This window comes from Anneissia japonica, unplaced genomic scaffold, assembly GCF_011630105.1.
Source record: "Anneissia japonica isolate Jap-2015-1 unplaced genomic scaffold, ASM1163010v1 scaffold287602_len1038180_cov171, whole genome shotgun sequence".
Lineage (NCBI taxonomy): Eukaryota > Metazoa > Echinodermata > Crinoidea > Comatulida > Comatulidae > Anneissia > Anneissia japonica.
This window is the reverse complement of record NW_022734061.1, coordinates 1006108-1024397: the sequence shown is the minus strand read 5'-3', so window position 1 is coordinate 1024397 and position 18290 is coordinate 1006108. Positions and strand designations below refer to the sequence as shown.

The 18290-nt window shown below is 34.6% G+C and overlaps 1 protein-coding gene across 1 annotated transcript in view; it reads right to left on the bottom strand.

Annotated features, from left to right (window-relative positions):
• Positions 1-6747: 6747 nt before the first annotated feature.
• The window catches only part of LOC117116309 (acid-sensing ion channel 5-like), a 25994-nt gene continuing 14451 nt past the window's right edge, over positions 6748-18290 (bottom strand). The window contains exons 6-9 of the mRNA XM_033260330.1: positions 16152-16216; positions 10779-10929; positions 8612-8703; positions 6748-6938 (exon numbers count right to left, since the gene is read on the bottom strand). Of these exons, the coding sequence (XP_033116221.1) occupies positions 6748-6938; positions 8612-8703; positions 10779-10929; positions 16152-16216 (499 nt within the window). The remainder of the gene's footprint in view (positions 6939-8611; positions 8704-10778; positions 10930-16151; positions 16217-18290) is intronic.

The following is an 18290-nucleotide window of genomic DNA, read 5'->3' as shown; positions in this document are numbered from 1 at the left end:
TCTGTTCTATTTCTTTACATCTTTTAAGATTGAGAGATAAAAGGGCTCCAAAAATTAATTCTTTTTGACTATGCTTACGTGATGAAAATGAAAAATAAAGGGACACGTCTGAAAGAGAATTGATTTAGCTATAATATACTCACAGGTGGGAGACAATCATTCAAGATTAGCGAGATAGGTTCAAACGAGTATAAAAAGTAATGACGTCATAAATAAAAATTGAGTTTTTTAAAAATTTAAATGGCAATATGATGACGTCACAATGTCCAATCAACCATTATGATCTATAAAATTGTTTCTACAACTCATGTGCTCTCAGAATATGTAATAAAAATTGGGGGTCACCTTTCATCCTAAGGAGTTATATTTGATTATATATAGGCATAATTATAAGCATATGTAATTTTTGACGCACGCGCACGGTAAGACGAGCAAAATTTGTCGTCATCAACGTTTTGAGAAAAGAAATATAAATTTTTTCTTGTTTTTTAATTCAGATGGAAATATGATGACGTCACAATGTCCGATCAGCTATTATGATATATAAAATCATATCTACAGCTCATGTGCTTTCAGAATATGTAATAAAAATTGGGGGTCACCTTTCATCCTAAGGAGCTATAACTGATTTTAAAAAAGACAGGATATAAAGCATATTTTAATTTTGACGCACGCGAACGCTCGCGTTATTACGCGCGCACTAAAATATAATGTACATAACATTTACCCATGACCTGAAGTTTATGCCCACTAAATATGATTCAGAAATCACGAATGATTAAGGTGATTATGGGGTCATCAAAGGTTTGATGAAAGAATGATGAGGGGGTAGGCAAAACCCTATATTTTGACCATGATGACGTCATCAAAATGTGAAATATTGTCACATATATGAAAGAAAATTGCCTCAGCTATAACATACTCAAAGTTGGAAGACAGTCGACCAAGAATAAGCGAGATACGCTCAAATTCGCATTTTTTTAAAATGACGTCATCGATAATACTCAGTTTGTTGAATTCAGATGGCAATATGATGACGTCATAATGTGACCTATAAAATCATATTTACAACTCATGTGCTTTCAGATTATGTAATAAAAATTGGGGGTCACCTTTCATCCTGAGGAACTATAACTGATTAAAAAAGGTACAATTTTGACTCATTTTGACTGAAAATTGAAAAAACGCGCAGATGCACACGTATCTTAGATGTGCGCGTACTGCACTATTATTAGACGTAAAATTACTGAAAAAAAATGCAAATATGTCATTACAGTGTAAGAAACTCAAAATATGTCAAAAATTGTAATTTGAGTCATCTTCACGCGCTGTGCGCGCGAAAATGCGCGCACGACAGTTGAAATGCTCAGAATCACCTGAAACGTACACAAATTTAGTCAAAACGTGATTTTGAGCAAATTTAATGTTTAGCGCACGCATACGTGCGCGTAGTGAGCTGCAATTCCACAGCTCTGTGCATATGAATAGTACTTGACATGAAAATTACTTGTGTCAGGTTTCAATGAAAAAGTCCTTACGGTGATGAATTTATGACCAATCAAACAATTTGCTACGTAAAACGCAAAATTGCGCGTAGATGTCGCCACGCGTGACTGATCACGCTGAAAAAGCTTATTGCATCAATTCCACCCCAAGACTAATAATTGTTGAAGATATCATGTTGATTGGTCACATTTTACGGTAATGGAGATGACATTTCTTCTGTCAATAATGGCAATAAATAATGGATCTGGCTTATTTTTTTAGAAAGCACCTTGTGTTCATGTGTTCAGATATTACAATCTTTTATTTGAATTAATTTCAATTTCAATTTATTCAAAAACCTCCAAAACGGAGAGATAAAATACTTAACAAAAACAGTTACGTATGAATCAACCCATCATACATTAAAACATATCAAAATACAAATGGAAATCAAACGATCAATTTCAATCAAATAGCAAAACATTTCAATAAAATGATGAAATGAATATGAATCAAGCTTTTATATATCTAACTATTCTTATTTCCGTTAATTTGTGTATTTCCTATGCTACAACACTGGAAATTTAATATTTAATTAAATGCTTACTATTCCCCAAACTTTGATTTCGGCTGTTGTACCACATAATAATCATATCCCTTAAAGAAAAAAATGTTTTCTAAACTACTAAATGTTGATTATACTGGAAAAATCACCCAATTTGTCAGAGAGAAAAAAATTATATGTATTTTTTTTATACATCAATAAACTCTAACATTCATCGAAATAAGCCCTTTAAACCACAAGATTTGCGAGAGATTTTGAGCACGTCCACCTTACGCTCTCGTTGGGGAGTCGCGCTCATCTCTCCCCGATCGGGGACACTAGATATTGGAATATTGGTGGCCATTCATAAATAGACCTAAAAATAATAATTAAAAATAATTTCCAACTTAATTTTTGACAAATATATTTGGTTAGTAGTAATTATTGACTACTACTGTGTCGATTTCAATTTAGAGGTGTATTAATATTGTCTTATTGTGCAATGTAGTTATTGATACCAAAAATAACCTACTACTCTACATTGCCTGTGGGGTTTAGCAATCTAACAAAAAAATAATAATCAACTTAAGAAAATAACCAGAGTGGCAGGAAAAGTAATTAGTATGGAGCTTCCAAGTATAAACAGCTTTTGTGGTAAGTCGGCCCTAATGAAATTAGAAACAATATTAAAGGATGAGTCTCACCCATTCAAGTGGTTACCTTATAACTTTTAACAGATCAGGAAGAATTCGGCAAACTGCTGTCAAAACAAACCGTTTAAAATAATCGTTCATACAACGCACGTCAGCTCTACAATAATTAATTCTCCAGATAATCACTGTCTTAGATTAGGTACCGTAATGAACATAAATTTTAAAAAGAAAATCTTAAAAACAGTAGTGTGGAGCGTGGCTTTATATAGCAGAGATGTGGACACTGCTAAAGGAAGATGTTTAGACGGCTGGAATCTTTCGAGATGTGGGTGTGGAGAGGAATAAAGAAAGTTTGTTGGTCTGAGGTAAAAGACAGATGAAGAGGTACTGACCAGTATAGAAGAAAAGAGAGCATTATGTCAGTAGAAGAAGAAAGAAGAATTGGATTGGTCATGTTTCAAGGGAAGAGAGTTTGTTGAAAGAAGTCATAGAGGGACGAATGGAAGAGAAAAGACAAAGAGTAAGAAATATAGTAAGGTGATAAACGATTTAAATGACAAGAGGACTTACGTGGAAATGAAGGGAAGAGTGGAGGCCAGTGGAGGCCTTGGCAGCCAAAGACCTGCATGACGGCAGAACACTAAAGAGGTTGTTTTATGCCTAACCCCTAAGTCCATTTCACTGTCTTTCTATTTAGTTAAGTTAGTTGGATTTTGGTGCTATTGTATTTTGAGTAATTTATATTTATATTTATTGTTATTTATATGTTATATTGGGTATTGTTTTATTGTATAAGCACAGGGATACAGATTTCATGTATTGTAAAACAAACAAATTCGCAGGGATCAATTCTCTCACTATTTTATATAGGCCTACATGACATTTCTTAGCGTCTAGGAATAAAAATGAGTTGGTGTTTTTTTTAAAGAGATATCTCATCAGCCCGAAGCTTTAAACGAGACAAGATCTGATTTGACCTGACCACACCCTTTTCATATCTTCAATAATTTCCAGTCTTAAAACAATGAGGACTGTACTTGTTCAATTATAAGATAAAATAACCAAAGACCAAAGAAAAATGTATTGAGAAAAAAGAGCCATATTTATTTTTATTTGTTGCCTTCAATAAATTTAGTGAGTCTCTGATATGTATAAAGCTATAAAATATATCGGTATAAGTTAAAAAGCGCATGGCGCCTTTGATTATCTTTTTGTACTGATCATACCACATCTGTATATGTATACGTTATGTTATGACTAAACATACAGTGTATATTTTCAATAAATACTCAATTATAAATGATATTACGGCATATTTGCATTTTATAACATTTTAGTTCTTCCTAACTTTGTTATTGTAATATCATATTTGTTCTATACATCTCAAACTAACACATCTATTTACGTTTATGTGGCCCTTATAAATTCAATTTATTACACATATTCGAATGTAAATTTCATGGTATTATTATAAAACACAAAACACAGTAAGACACAAAAATATTGCCGAAAGGTACATTATACCTGAATCTAAATTACTCACTATTTACATGCAATAAAATAATTAGACAAACGTATATAATTACAATAATACTATGAAATTATTTATTTATTTATTTCAAAAAACACATCAAACAGCAATCAATTGCCAATAAAAATATGTCTTAAAATAGTTTTACTACCATATAGATATATAGAAAAATACTAATAAAAAGAAACGGGGTCACAAGTCACCAATAAAAAAAAAATCAATCCCAGCCCAAAGCCAAGCAGATCAACCATGTAAATGCATGCAAATGTAATAAAATGTTTTAAAAGTGTATTAAATTTTTATGGAATAAATCGATAATAGGATCTGCATGTAACAATGTACTGTAAGTAAAAGCTAAACAACGAATAAAACCATTTTTTGTGCAATTATCTCTGTTAAATGGAACCACAAATATAATATCGTTAGAGTGAAAATTTAGTCTATTAATTTTAAGAGAAAATATAGAAAGTAGGTCTAAATTAGTATCAAAACAAAATTCATACACTTAAAAAGAAAGACTACATCAAAACATTTCTCCTTTTACGAAGTTCAAGAGAGTTTGGAACCAAATTAATAACATTATAATACCTATGATTATTGAAATATTATACATAAACTTATATTGTGTTACTGAGATAGAATTGTACAGTAGGCTGCAATAGTCGAAAATAGGTCTAACCAACGAAACATGGATAGTAATTAATAATAGTTCTGAACAAGTCCTAACTTACAATTAATAAGGAGGAAATTAACATTTGTATCAGTACCTTTTGTAAACTTTGTAACATTCAATAAATGTAGTTTTCTTTAATTTTTTCTGCTACTGCGTCAAAAATATGACAAACTGTCAAGTTGAATAGAGCCCGCTTGAAACGCAGCTTCGATTTTTTTTTTTTTTTTTTAATTATACAGCAACTTTAACGCACCAAACTTTCAATACTGGCATAATGATTGCTTATGGTTAAAATGTAAATATTTAAGTTTTCCCTTTGATTTTTATTTTTTTAAATCAAAACTTATTGCTGCGACGCAGCCAATTCATATTCTTGACAGCAATTTGACCTCTGAAAGGTCATTGTTTGTCAAAAAACGAGTGGCTAAGACGACTGAAAAGCGGAGTTTCCTTCTTTCGTTCTGCCGGGTAAAATCAATTACTTCAGGCGACGTTTGTAGACTAACCTACTCGTACCAACGTCCGCATGTCGCGCTAGCCTTATCCTACTCTAGGCCTAGACTAGCTAGGATGGTATAGACCTAGCCTTGAAGGGACGATCGGTCCCAATGAAAACAACGTCGCTCTTTGATAGCTAACATTGTCTATTTAACATCACAATAATTCATTATTAGACCTATAGTTGTTTTTTGAATTGTACTCCAAGATGTGTATAAGAGACAGGAAATAAGGGAGCTTTTGATTTAAGTGACAATGTGATCCTGAAACAGTTTTTGACAAAAATGAAAAATTACGACTTTGTTACTCAATGAGAAGTGTTCTAATATAGACAATGGGTCGTGTCTCATATTATTTGTTATAGTTTTTTTATATTCATTATTTTCACTTGACTCGCATAAATAATTTTGTTCGAAGAACATTTATATGCAGTTGTACTTCGCAGCACTTCACTTGCAATTTGCAATTTCTAGGGTATATTCTGTCTAAACCTTTTTCCAACTTTGGGTGCGTTAAGTAAGCGCCCATCGCTCGCCCCATGCGTAAACAGGATTGTGATAACCTACTTATAAAGCCACATTTCTTACTACAGAAGTGTTAAGAAGTGTTTTAGTGCAGAGTTTGTTCACCCAGCCTTATTGTGTTAATACCATAAACCCAGGGAACAGCTTTATTGTAAATTTACTGTTCACTGATAAACTTCGAAGAGAAACCATTAGCTTGTTATCGAAATTGGCTTTTTTTTTTAGATTACGAACTAAAGAGGGGGCTTTTTTTTTCAATTAATGCTGTAAATTTTGGAATTGCTACTATACGATATTTGTTAACTATGAAATTCGAAATTGTGTAATATTTTTAAAATTTTAACTATGATATACAATAAAATACTACAGACACGCTATAATAATAATCAAAGATAACGCCAGTCTGTATGTAAGTACTGTCTCAAAAGTAGCCCATATTATCTTGAATAAAAGCCCATGGGCTTCTGTTCGAGATGGGCTGCTCGAGATTAAGCCCATACGGGGCTTCTATTTGAAACTTTACGGTATGTATAGTTTTGCTTCAGGTTGTATCCAAACTTTAAAATATTTACATATTGCGGGATCTATTGATCCTAAAGCCGGGCACTGACTGCGTCGTACGACAGTCGCGCGACCGTCAGCCGACGAATCAAACTTAGCTTCCTGTGAGCGTTAGATGATTTGACGCTGTTGATTGTCTGTGGCTAGCATCATTAAAAACGATCTGTTCATGCGCGTCGTTGCGTTGCGTTCTCCATAGAATCCTGTCGGCGAAGACCGCCGGGCGTAGTGAGTGGCCGGTTTAAGAAAGCCATTCAAAGACCAATTAGCTATTAATGTTAACTATTAATTTCCACACCGTGTGCACCATTTTGTGGTGAGACGACACTGCTTTTATTTTTCTTATTCCTTCTCTTTCCCCTTTTTCCATTCATGTACCTCCTAATTTTCAAGGTCAGGTATTCGATTATCTCAACAACTGTAATGAAACTCACTCCAACACACAATCCCAACTCTCCACCAATGTCACCTAATAAAATAAGTAAATTAAATAGATATAATTATAAAAGTATATAATAACCAATATATAAAGATAAAAATAAATAAAACATACAAATGTGTTTTAATACTACCGTATTGCAGCAGCGGACTGTAGGAAAAACAGGGTATGTTATGACCTGCTAGTGGGAAAGATTTGTTTCTACAATTAAAGACTGCGTTCTATAGCCAAAATACAAATGTACTGTATGCTTTTTTTTCAGACCGACATGGTTTTTAGTTTTCTTCTCTTCAAATAACTGCTGTACGTTTAACAAATTAAATTTAAATAATGCAAGTTTCTTCTATACCGGTCGTATGTATGCAAATGCATTTAAACTTTAATCATTGAGATTGTGTAACCTTCAATATCAATTATCCGATTGGCAGTGGATGTCCCGATTATTCTACTGTAGAGAGAAGCAGTGAGAAGAGGAGCATTTCGCACATACTCTTGGAAGCAGCGCTTCCATTTCAGTGTTTAGTTTGCTGTTCAACGACAACACAGTTGGCATAACAAATTTAACCATTATAGGGTATGCTCCCACTTCCATTGACTCACTGAAGTCAGTGAATTGGCCGACAACTGTCCTAGATTTTTAGTGAGAACATAATGCACAATGTTCAGACATGCACAGATAAATTAATATGACGTCATTGTGTTCTACGTCGTCGGAAGTCAAAGTCTCCTTAATCTCAGCTCTATGAGAAGCAACATTTCATAAGCATATAGAATCCACGCTCAGTGTTAGATTTTACCAGGTTCATCACCCTCACAGATGCGTTCTCTAGATAGTCACCCCAGCCCCCACCCCCACAAAACAACTTAAAATTTTCAAAGCAAAAAATAATATGCTCATATAGCAAAAAATCGGATGTAGGCTGGTTACCCTCCGGACATTATTTAAATGGTAATATTTAATTAACAACAACAAACATAAAAGCAATATATGAATTACATACATTAGGCCATTAAGCTTACTTTATTTGCAATTGCTCATTTTTAGTTACTACTTTACTACTGTATCTAATTATTATCAAATTGTCAATATTGCTATGTGTTATATTATAATTAAAAGTAAGCAACAACAACAAATTATATATGAGAAGAAAATAGTAACTAACAATTAGCAAATTCAAGTAAACTTAAAGGCTTAATGTATGTAATTCATATTGGCTTTTTTATGTTTGTTTTTGTTAATTAAATATTACCATTTAAATAATTGTTGTTACTTGTGAAGTTGATCTGATAAACATTAGTAAAAGAGATGATACCGGTATATTAAAATCTTGATGATATTCCTTGTACTTAAATTTGTGCTTTATAAAGGGGGGAAAATGTCCGGGGAAAATTGTCCTAGGGGGAATCAGTCTAGGAAAAATGTCACAGGGGGAAGAATATACCGGGGGAAAGTGTCCGGGGGTAAATGTCCGGTGGGAAACCAGCATGCTCTCCAAAAAAATCACCTTATACCACCACCGCTTAATCATCGAGCCCTCACTTTAATTCACCTTTGGACCCCATCATTTGAATATTCATAGATACACCACTCACTGTTAAGCATACCCTTCCCATGCTCCTTGTTTTCAAATTCCTTACTGCAAACTTTATAACCACAATCAAAAAGCGCATTATAAATGCCCATACCAATACCAGATACTTACCCATTAAGGCTAAGAAGGTCATAGCTTTTGTTTGTTTATAAACTTGTTTCCTTATTACAGGATAATACACATCCAACATAACAACATTATTCCTATTATGAAAGTATAAAGAGATAAAGAATTTATTCGTAATCAGACTCATAAATTGCACAAAAACACGACCTTAATTACAAGGAAAAGCCAAAAAAAAAAAAAATTATTTCCATTGAGTCCTTGAAAACACAGAAATGTAACTGCAAATGTTATCATGACAGAAAACAAGCAGAATAAAATTCATAAAATGGAATAAAACAGATGATAGAACGACAGTAGTTAAAAACATTAAATTAAATGAATGTTTCTGAGTAACAATGGGAAGAAGATTTTCATGAGTTGAAAGATTGACTGCCGCGAAGTGTAATGGAACAGTCCATTTTTAAAACGAACAATAATATTCTCTCCATTATACGAATAACAAAAAACATTAATTGTTTTATAACACATCTAAGATAGATTCTTGTCTGTTGATAATTTATTTAAAAAGTCTACCTTTTTCTGAATGGATATTCTTGTCATTTAATATATTATGAAAAAATCTAGCCCTTTTCCAAATGGAACAGTTCAGCGTCTTTTTAGCGAATCAAAAGAATGCATTATATAGGTTGAAGTTATATTGTATCCTATTCGACATGCAATGGGCAAAAACGGATAGAAAGAAAATGCACGGATAGAACTAAATGCACGCGATGGAACTAAATTTCCATGATGAGTGACGAAATGGGGTAAGCCAATGTCACGTGATACGAAATCCACCAATCAAAATGACAGGGTTCTATTTAGGTGTGTTATAAAACAACATAATTACTACATTTCAAGCATAGACAATCACCACAACACACTGCATCATTTTTATACGATAACCATACACATTTATTTCAATCATCATCACTGCCACCATCAGCATTATAAAAATAATTGTCGTTATAATTCTCATAATTATCATTAACATCATAATCATCATTATAATGATCCATATCACTTAATTATCATCACTTCATAATTTCATTATCACAATAATCATAATTATTACCATGTTTGTATTATTGTACAGTCATCATCATAATCATTATCATCACCACCATTATTAATATTATTATCATTATCATCATCATCACCGTAATCTTCAATAGCATGCTCAGTATTATAATCATCATCACCATCAATCATAAATAATAATTTATCATTATCCTCCACCGGCATCATTTCATCATCATCACAAGGCCTATAATCCGCACCACCATTATTATGACCATATTAAATGTATTACAATTTCCAATCAGACGAGACTTTTTTAATACTTGTTTAGCGAACCCGCCGAACGCAAATATTGATAATTTCGAATAAAAATAAAATGTTATTGTTGGCCAATAACTAATCGCGCACCCGCCGCCACAAAAAATGGAAATTTCAGAAAAAAAAAATTTAAGTTTTTATTTTTGTTTTTATTACGCCCTCCGCTCCCTTGAAATCTCTAAAGACAAAATATGTATATTTTCACCTAATTATATAAATTAGAAGCATTTAACCATCTCATTTTACATTCACCTATAAAATTTAATTTTTATTTTCTCCTCCGTCTAGATGTTTTTGCTAAATTAGAAAGCAAAATGTTATTTTTATTTTTATTCTGCCCTCCTCCGATGATCTTTAAAAAAATGAGTATGCGAAACAAGGAATAGAAAAAGTCTCGTCTTGTCGTCATTGTCATCTTCATTACTACACCATCATACCTAGATGTGTATTCTCCGCTATTGTGGCCTAGGAGCACTTAGATGCACTAGAGTCATGTCAATAACATTTTAATTCCACATTTGAATTGCTTAATTTGCATATTTAAGTAAGTTATTTACTTAAAATTAAAAATTTGAATTAAGAGGTAAATAATAATTTTCCAATAATCTTTTACATAGATCCTTAAAATTGGATGGCAATCAATTTAAAGATTTTCTTAGAAAAATGTCTGTAAATTGGTGAGAACTACTTTGCTTTGATCTGTTTCTCGTTTGAAGCTAATATTTTGTTTCATCTTTCAAATGAGCTATTCAAGATATTTTATTTGAATGTTTGAGGTATTTTCCTGTCTTTTTGACTGATATTGCATCTTTAACGACCTTTTATTGAAACATACTTTACAAATTCTGCGGATACGTTGTAAGCTTCTTGAGTACCGTTACTAATACTGTAACTTGGGATGTTGGCGTATGATACCTTGGTGTCGTAGGAAATGTCTTTGCAGTCGCGGTAGCATTTACACCGAAACGTATTGTTATTTATTCCATCTGAAATACACAAAATACCTTTATTGGTAAAGGTAACTTTCGAAACCTGAAGCTCTGGGCCCACAGAATTTTTTTTCCTGGACGTTTGAGGCAGTGGAGATTGGTGGCGCTATAGATTCAAAATATCACTTTCCTGATTCGGCAATAAATCATGAATATTCTTATTGTCAGAGCGGTTTCTACACACGTACAGTAAGAGCTGATGGCATATGATGCGATAGTGGCATGGCGAGAATGAAGAGTGTTGAACACCACAGACTTAATTAGCTCTCCTTTTATTATACTTCTGAAATACATAGGCCTATTTTTGAAATGAATAATGATTAGGCTATAATTACAAATAAAATATTGTATACAGTTAGGTCTAGGCCTAGGCCTTATTTTTTAGGAATATATCTCAGTCACGCATACCAAAATAAAAATACTTATAAGTTGTAGGCTTACGAAATATATTTAGGACTACTTGACGTAAATGCAGTAAAGTACAGTATTAATAAGCGCAGTAATAAAGATCTAATATTTATCATGACAATGGCAATAATTGAATAATACCAATGGTGACGATAACGATGATGACGACCAATATTATCATTATCAACTTTGCTGATATAAGTTAATGGGACTTGTTTTCTAAGTAATTAACATAACTTAAAAAATACAAACAATGTGTTTTAAATTTTACAATTAATTATAATGTTACCATGTTACTTACTGTGATCTTTTACAGTACTGTGTGTTTTTTAATGATTTCGGATACATTATTTTACATAAAATTTAAAAAAAACACAATAATACTAAATATTTATTCGGATACACAAAAGACCAACTACATTATAATTATGGTAATATAATTATTATTTTCATTAGGCCTACTATAAAGACACACACACATATGTATATATATATATATATATATATATATATATATATATATAATGAAATAAGTTGCTTCATAGCAGATTCATCGATTCACATAATAAGAAATCAAACAATTTATGTATCTGCCTCAGAATAAAATATTTATACGAGTAATGCTGTACTATTATTAGTAGTGTTACTGTATTATATTTCATTTTGTAGTTTATATACTCCGATGGCATTTTGCGTGAGGATAAATAATACGAAAAGATGTTTGCCCTATCTGACGTGGTATCGTATTGAATGCTTAGTACATTCCCAAATAAAGTTGCGAAAAAAACCCGAATCACGTGCGAGATTGTTTTTTGCAAGTATTTAAGAGTACTGAGCATTCAGTACATATACCACGTCAGGTAGGGCAAACATCATTCCCTAGGTTTATATACTTGTGCACTTACGTCAAGTGCAACACATTTAATTTCGTGTGAGTTTTTTATGTTGGTGCATATACAATACACGCCTGAGTGACAATACATTCCTAAAAAAAAAAAAAAAAAAAAAAAAAACCGCAACAGGCCGCAACAGTGTTTATAATTTTGTAGATAATAGCCTAATAATTATTTATTTTAGACATGTTCTGTTATAATTTTTTAAAAAGGGTCCAAATCTGTGGGCGTTCAATCATTACTCTTCATTATAAGACTACTACAGTGATACTAGTCGTTGTTGCATGATGCCTACATGGTAGGCCTAATCGAGCCTTGGATATATCGCTTAAATCCCCATTTACACTAGACACGATTACGACGCGACAACGACACGATGATACAGATGCGCGCAGTGTTGAAGAATACAAACTGCGCGATGATATGTCGTTGTCGTGGCTTAATCGTGTCTCGTGTGTAAACACTGCAGACTTGCAAACAGCGCAGGAAACTCTTATAAAATATTCATTGCATCAAGGAGACGTTACGTTGAATCTGTAGCGCTACCAATCTCCACTGCCTCAAATGTTCAGGAAAAAAAAATTCGCGACCGGCCCGAAGTGCATTATCTCTTTCCTTAGGCCAGACTGTGCAAGACTATGGGGGTTCGCCACTCCTCACAGCAGTTTGTTTTACCTTCCCAGCATATGCCGGTACCCATTTATACACCTGGGTGGAGAGAGACAAAGTAGATAAAGTGTCTTGCCTAAGGACAAAACGACTTGCACTGCGAGGGTTTCAAACCCCCGACCCCAGGGTTGAAAATCTGAGCCCAAAACGCTTTTATAAAACTTTACTTTATTAAGTTTGCAAACCCTCCCCCAATTACAGGCAATTTTGAGGCACAAAGGGCGGCCAGTACATAACTCACATGTGCTCAAATAATAGGGGTAACTAATAAAGATAGAAAGCAAGTGGAAAATGAAAACTAATAATCTCAATAAAATCAGCAGACAGTAAATGCGTCTATAGAGCGCTCTTTAACATCGCTGTGGATTGACTTGAGCGAATACTAAATTGTAGTTTATTCTAAAGGTGGACAACTGCAAATGACCTCATACCCCATGAACGTGTTGACCAATACCAACAGATTATCTGTTTATATTGATATTACAGCAATTATATTGGATATCAAACTATAGGCCTAGTAATGATATTTTAACCACTTAAACTATACACAGATATCAGTTGAATTTCAAATTTCAAGGTTTGAATAATACAATGTTTATTTTTTGGATGATGTGTTTGAAGCATCAAATTAGAACATGCCAGGAAATACACCAAATCAGAAAATTTTTACATTAATCCCATATTATTATGCATGTGTATGCATTGAACTTGTTCAAAAAGGTATAACTTTTCATTCAGAGCCTGTTCACTGTTTTAATATATAGGCCTATGCTGAGAGTATAACAAGCTATGAAAAATAATGTACGTGCAATTATTTCCTATTTAAGGTAAAATTAAATATACAGATCCACCTGATGGGAGTGAAAGTAGTTATCATGGGCAAAGGGGAGGGGGGAAGGGTGTGGGATACTAGTTTCACTATAAGATGGGTTTAATGACCTTTGTGTCTCCTGGTTTGTGAATTAAATATGTGAACCCGACCATTCTTGACCACCACACTTAATACGCTGTACGCAGTAACATAATTTGATATAGTGTGATTAGGCCGTGTTTTATATTACGACAAAAGAAAAAAGGGCCCTCAAAATAATTTCTAGAGTAAAAATATCTTTTTTCATTGGAATAGGGGTTTAGTCCAAATTTTAAGCTCTACCTTGAAAGCTTGCAGCATGTCCATAGCCGGAAGGCCAATTTTCCCAACGATAACATAATTGGGAGGGGCTGGGGCAACCCAGCATCCCTCCGAGCAAAAGAGCTCCAAGGGGCTCAGTCTCACATTCTGCAAAAATTACATATAAGTTTCTTTCGATAAAATCACTACCTTAGACATTTGCTGGACCTTCATACCTATTAGAAATAATATGTGGATGTGTTAAAACATAATCAGGATTGTTTGGTTGCTCTTGAATGATTGTGTAGAATCAAGCAAGGAGCATGTTTTGCATGATTTTGCACTACCCAAATTACGGTTGTCGCAAGAGTTAGTTTGCCTCTTGAATTTAGATCGTACTAATATATCACGAAGGTTAGGTGGTCTGCGATAGGCTATGAACGGTGTATCCGGAAAAAGAGACCTAAGACGTTCTGTGGTCTGTAGAATGGGCATATGCTTCTGAATTATAGCCCTTAGTGGTGGTAACCTAGGGTGATAGGCAGTGACCATTATTTTTATTAGTATTAAAGTTTGTTGTTGTGTTTATTCTGTCTCTTATACACATCTAGATGTGTATAAGAGACAGAGGTATGTCCTTTGCGTTTTTTATAGCATTTTCAATTGGTCCTCGATGATAATTTCTATTCCGGAGATGTCCGGATAGTTCTTCTGTTTGATTCTGAAAATCTAAATCCGAAGAACAAATGCGTCCCATGCGCAATGCTTGGCTGTACGGAATGTTTTTTGTACAGTGCGGGGGTGACAGCTGCTAGGGAGCAGGTACATAATGCTTATCCGTGGGTTTACGGAAGAGATCAGTTTTAAGTTCACCATTTTCCATGGTCACGGTAATGTCCAAAAAATCTACACTGCTTGTGGATCTGTTAGCAGTGAATTTGATTGTGGGATGAGCCGAATTAATGTTCAATAGGAACATATCCAAACTATCTTCACCATGGGTCCAGATCATGAAGATATCATCAATGTAGCGAAACCAAACATCCGGTTTCTTGGGCTGTAGGGACAGGAAATTGGCCTCAAATTGTCCCATAAATAAGTTAGCAAAAGATGGAGCCATTTTGGTGCCCATCGCTGTGCCATGAATTTGAAGGTAATGACCGTCGCCGAAAACAAAGTTATTATTGGTCAGAATCAGCATGATAAGTTCACCGAGATGTGATTTAGATGGGGTTTTGCCCCGAATTTGCTTGTAATTTGAAATGCACGCATTAACACCTTCTTCATGAGGGATATTAGTATATAATGACGAAACATCAAGTGTAGCCAGAACAGTCCGTGGAGTCCTGAATGTACGAGGGGAGAGCAACAACAAAGTTTCTTTCGATAAAATCACTACCACGTAGGCTGTAAGACGGGCACTTACTGCGTCATACGACGGTCGTACGAAGAATCCAACTCCGCTCCCTGTGAGCGCTAGACCGACGTTCCGCAAACTAATGGTTTGCAGAACGCCAAATTTGGGCCGCGAATCATTTTTGGAGGGTCGCGAAGCCGTCTGGAAATCGAAAAAAAAAACAAAAACAAAAACAAAAAACAAAGAGACGTTGCATCATGGAGAAAATAGATTTTAATAAAGCCGCTTCATTGTTACAGCGAATGCGTCGCATGCACACCTGCTAAAGTGCCAAATGGTGCATGTTATTTCAGTTATGAGCGGTTTTTGTGCCTATGCCCCCTCGGGAGCTAGACACCATGTTATCGTCTAGTATTAACCAGTAAGATCGATTAAATCCGGTATGGAGGAATGATTGGATAAGTCATGAGCTAAAGATAAAAACAAATATAAGACCTGTCCTAGAAAGATCACTACAGTAAACAACACCACACATTTCTTGATAACCGAATGCCCATGTGGACTGCTGGGCCGCGGCATAGTGCTTGGAATCGTAAATAAGCCGTGAAGTAAAAAGTTTGCGGAACGCTGCGCTAGACGATGCGGTGACGCTGGCTGGTGATTGTCGATGGCAGTCAATAAAATCTGTTGAGCGTGCGTATTGATGTTGTGTTCTTTATAGAATGGACCTCGCGCGCAATGAGTGCCCGGCTTAACTTAAAACAATTTTTTGGCAACTTACCCAAAACTTCGGCAATGCAAGAACATGTATTTATTGGATCACAGACATTTGCTGGACCTTCATACCTATTAGAAATAATATGTGGATGTGTTAGAACATAATCAGGCTCACAGCCAGGGGGTGTTTTCATGATTTGGGAAACCCCTCTTTTTCAGTTCACTGTTTTTTTGGATTCTTCAAATTCTTCCTACCAATTAAAACTTACAGAGGCTGAATTGGAAAAACCCTCTTTAAACAAACAATTATCGCACTTATATAACTTATCACGCTGTCTATTAAAGTTCCTGATTACGATTATAGCGAGAATGTTTTCCAGCTGTTAGGATAAGTAACAATGTATCCATAATAAAATTAACATACGTGGGTGAAAGTTGTTATAAATACATGTACCTAACAAGCAAGCTTCACACTGCTGATGGAAAATGGTTTTCGAAAATTGTCTGATTTGCATGTAGATTTTGTAATAATTTACGAATGTGGGAGGGAGATTAAAATCCCTCGTTCTCTTCAATTAATGTCTGTCGATAATACTTGCACAGACGCACCCCTCCCATCACACACACACACACACACACATATATCTGTCTCTTATACACATCTGATGTGTATAAGAGACAGGCGCAGGAAACTCTTATAAAATATTCATTGCATCAAGGAGACGTTACGTTGAATCTGTAGCGCTACCAATCTCCACTGCCTCAAATGTTCAGGAAAAAAAAATTCGCGACCGGCCCGAAGTGCATTATCTCTTTCCTTAGGCCAGACTGTGCAAGACTATGGGGGTTCGCCACTCCTCACAGCAGTTTGTTTTACCTTCCCAGCATATGCCGGTACCCATTTATACACCTGGGTGGAGAGAGACAAAGTAGATAAAGTGTCTTGCCTAAGGACAAAACGACTTGCACTGCGAGGGTTTCAAACCCCCGACCCCAGGGTTGAAAATCTGAGCCCAAAACGCTTTTATAAAACTTTACTTTATTAAGTTTGCAAACCCTCCCCCAATTACAGGCAATTTTGAGGCACAAAGGGCGGCCAGTACATAACTCACATGTGCTCAAATAATAGGGGTAACTAATAAAGATAGAAAGCAAGTGGAAAATGAAAACTAATAATCTCAATAAAATCAGCAGACAGTAAATGCGTCTATAGAGCGCTCTTTAACATCGCTGTGGATTGACTTGAGCGAATACTAAATTGTAGTTTATTCTAAAGGTGGACAACTGCAAATGACCTCATACCCCATGAACGTGTTGACCAATACCAACAGATTATCTGTTTATATTGATATTACAGCAATTATATTGGATATCAAACTATAGGCCTAGTAATGATATTTTAACCACTTAAACTATACACAGATATCAGTTGAATTTCAAATTTCAAGGTTTGAATAATACAATGTTTATTTTTTGGATGATGTGTTTGAAGCATCAAATTAGAACATGCCAGGAAATACACCAAATCAGAAAATTTTTACATTAATCCCATATTATTATGCATGTGTATGCATTGAACTTGTTCAAAAAGGTATAACTTTTCATTCAGAGCCTGTTCACTGTTTTAATATATAGGCCTATGCTGAGAGTATAACAAGCTATGAAAAATAATGTACGTGCAATTATTTCCTATTTAAGGTAAAATTAAATATACAGATCCACCTGATGGGAGTGAAAGTAGTTATCATGGGCAAAGGGGAGGGGGAAAGGGTGTGGGATACTAGTTTCACTATAAGATGGGTTTAATGACCTTTGTGTCTCCTGGTTTGTGAATTAAATATGTGAACCCGACCATTCTTGACCACCACCCTTAATACGCTGTACGCAGTAACATAATTTGATATAGTGTGATTAGGCCGTGTTTTATATTACGACAAAAGAAAAAAGGGCCCTCAAAATAATTTCTAGAGTAAAAATATCTTTTTTCATTGGAATAGGGGTTTAGTCCAAATTTTAAGCTCTACCTTGAAAGCTTGCAGCATGTCCATAGCCGGAAGGCCAATTTTCCCAACGATAACATAATTGGGAGGGGCTGGGGCAACCCAGCATCCCTCCGAGCAAAAGAGCTCCAAGGGGCTCAGTCTCACATTCTGCAAAAATTACATATAAGTTTCTTTCGATAAAATCACTACCACGTAGGCTG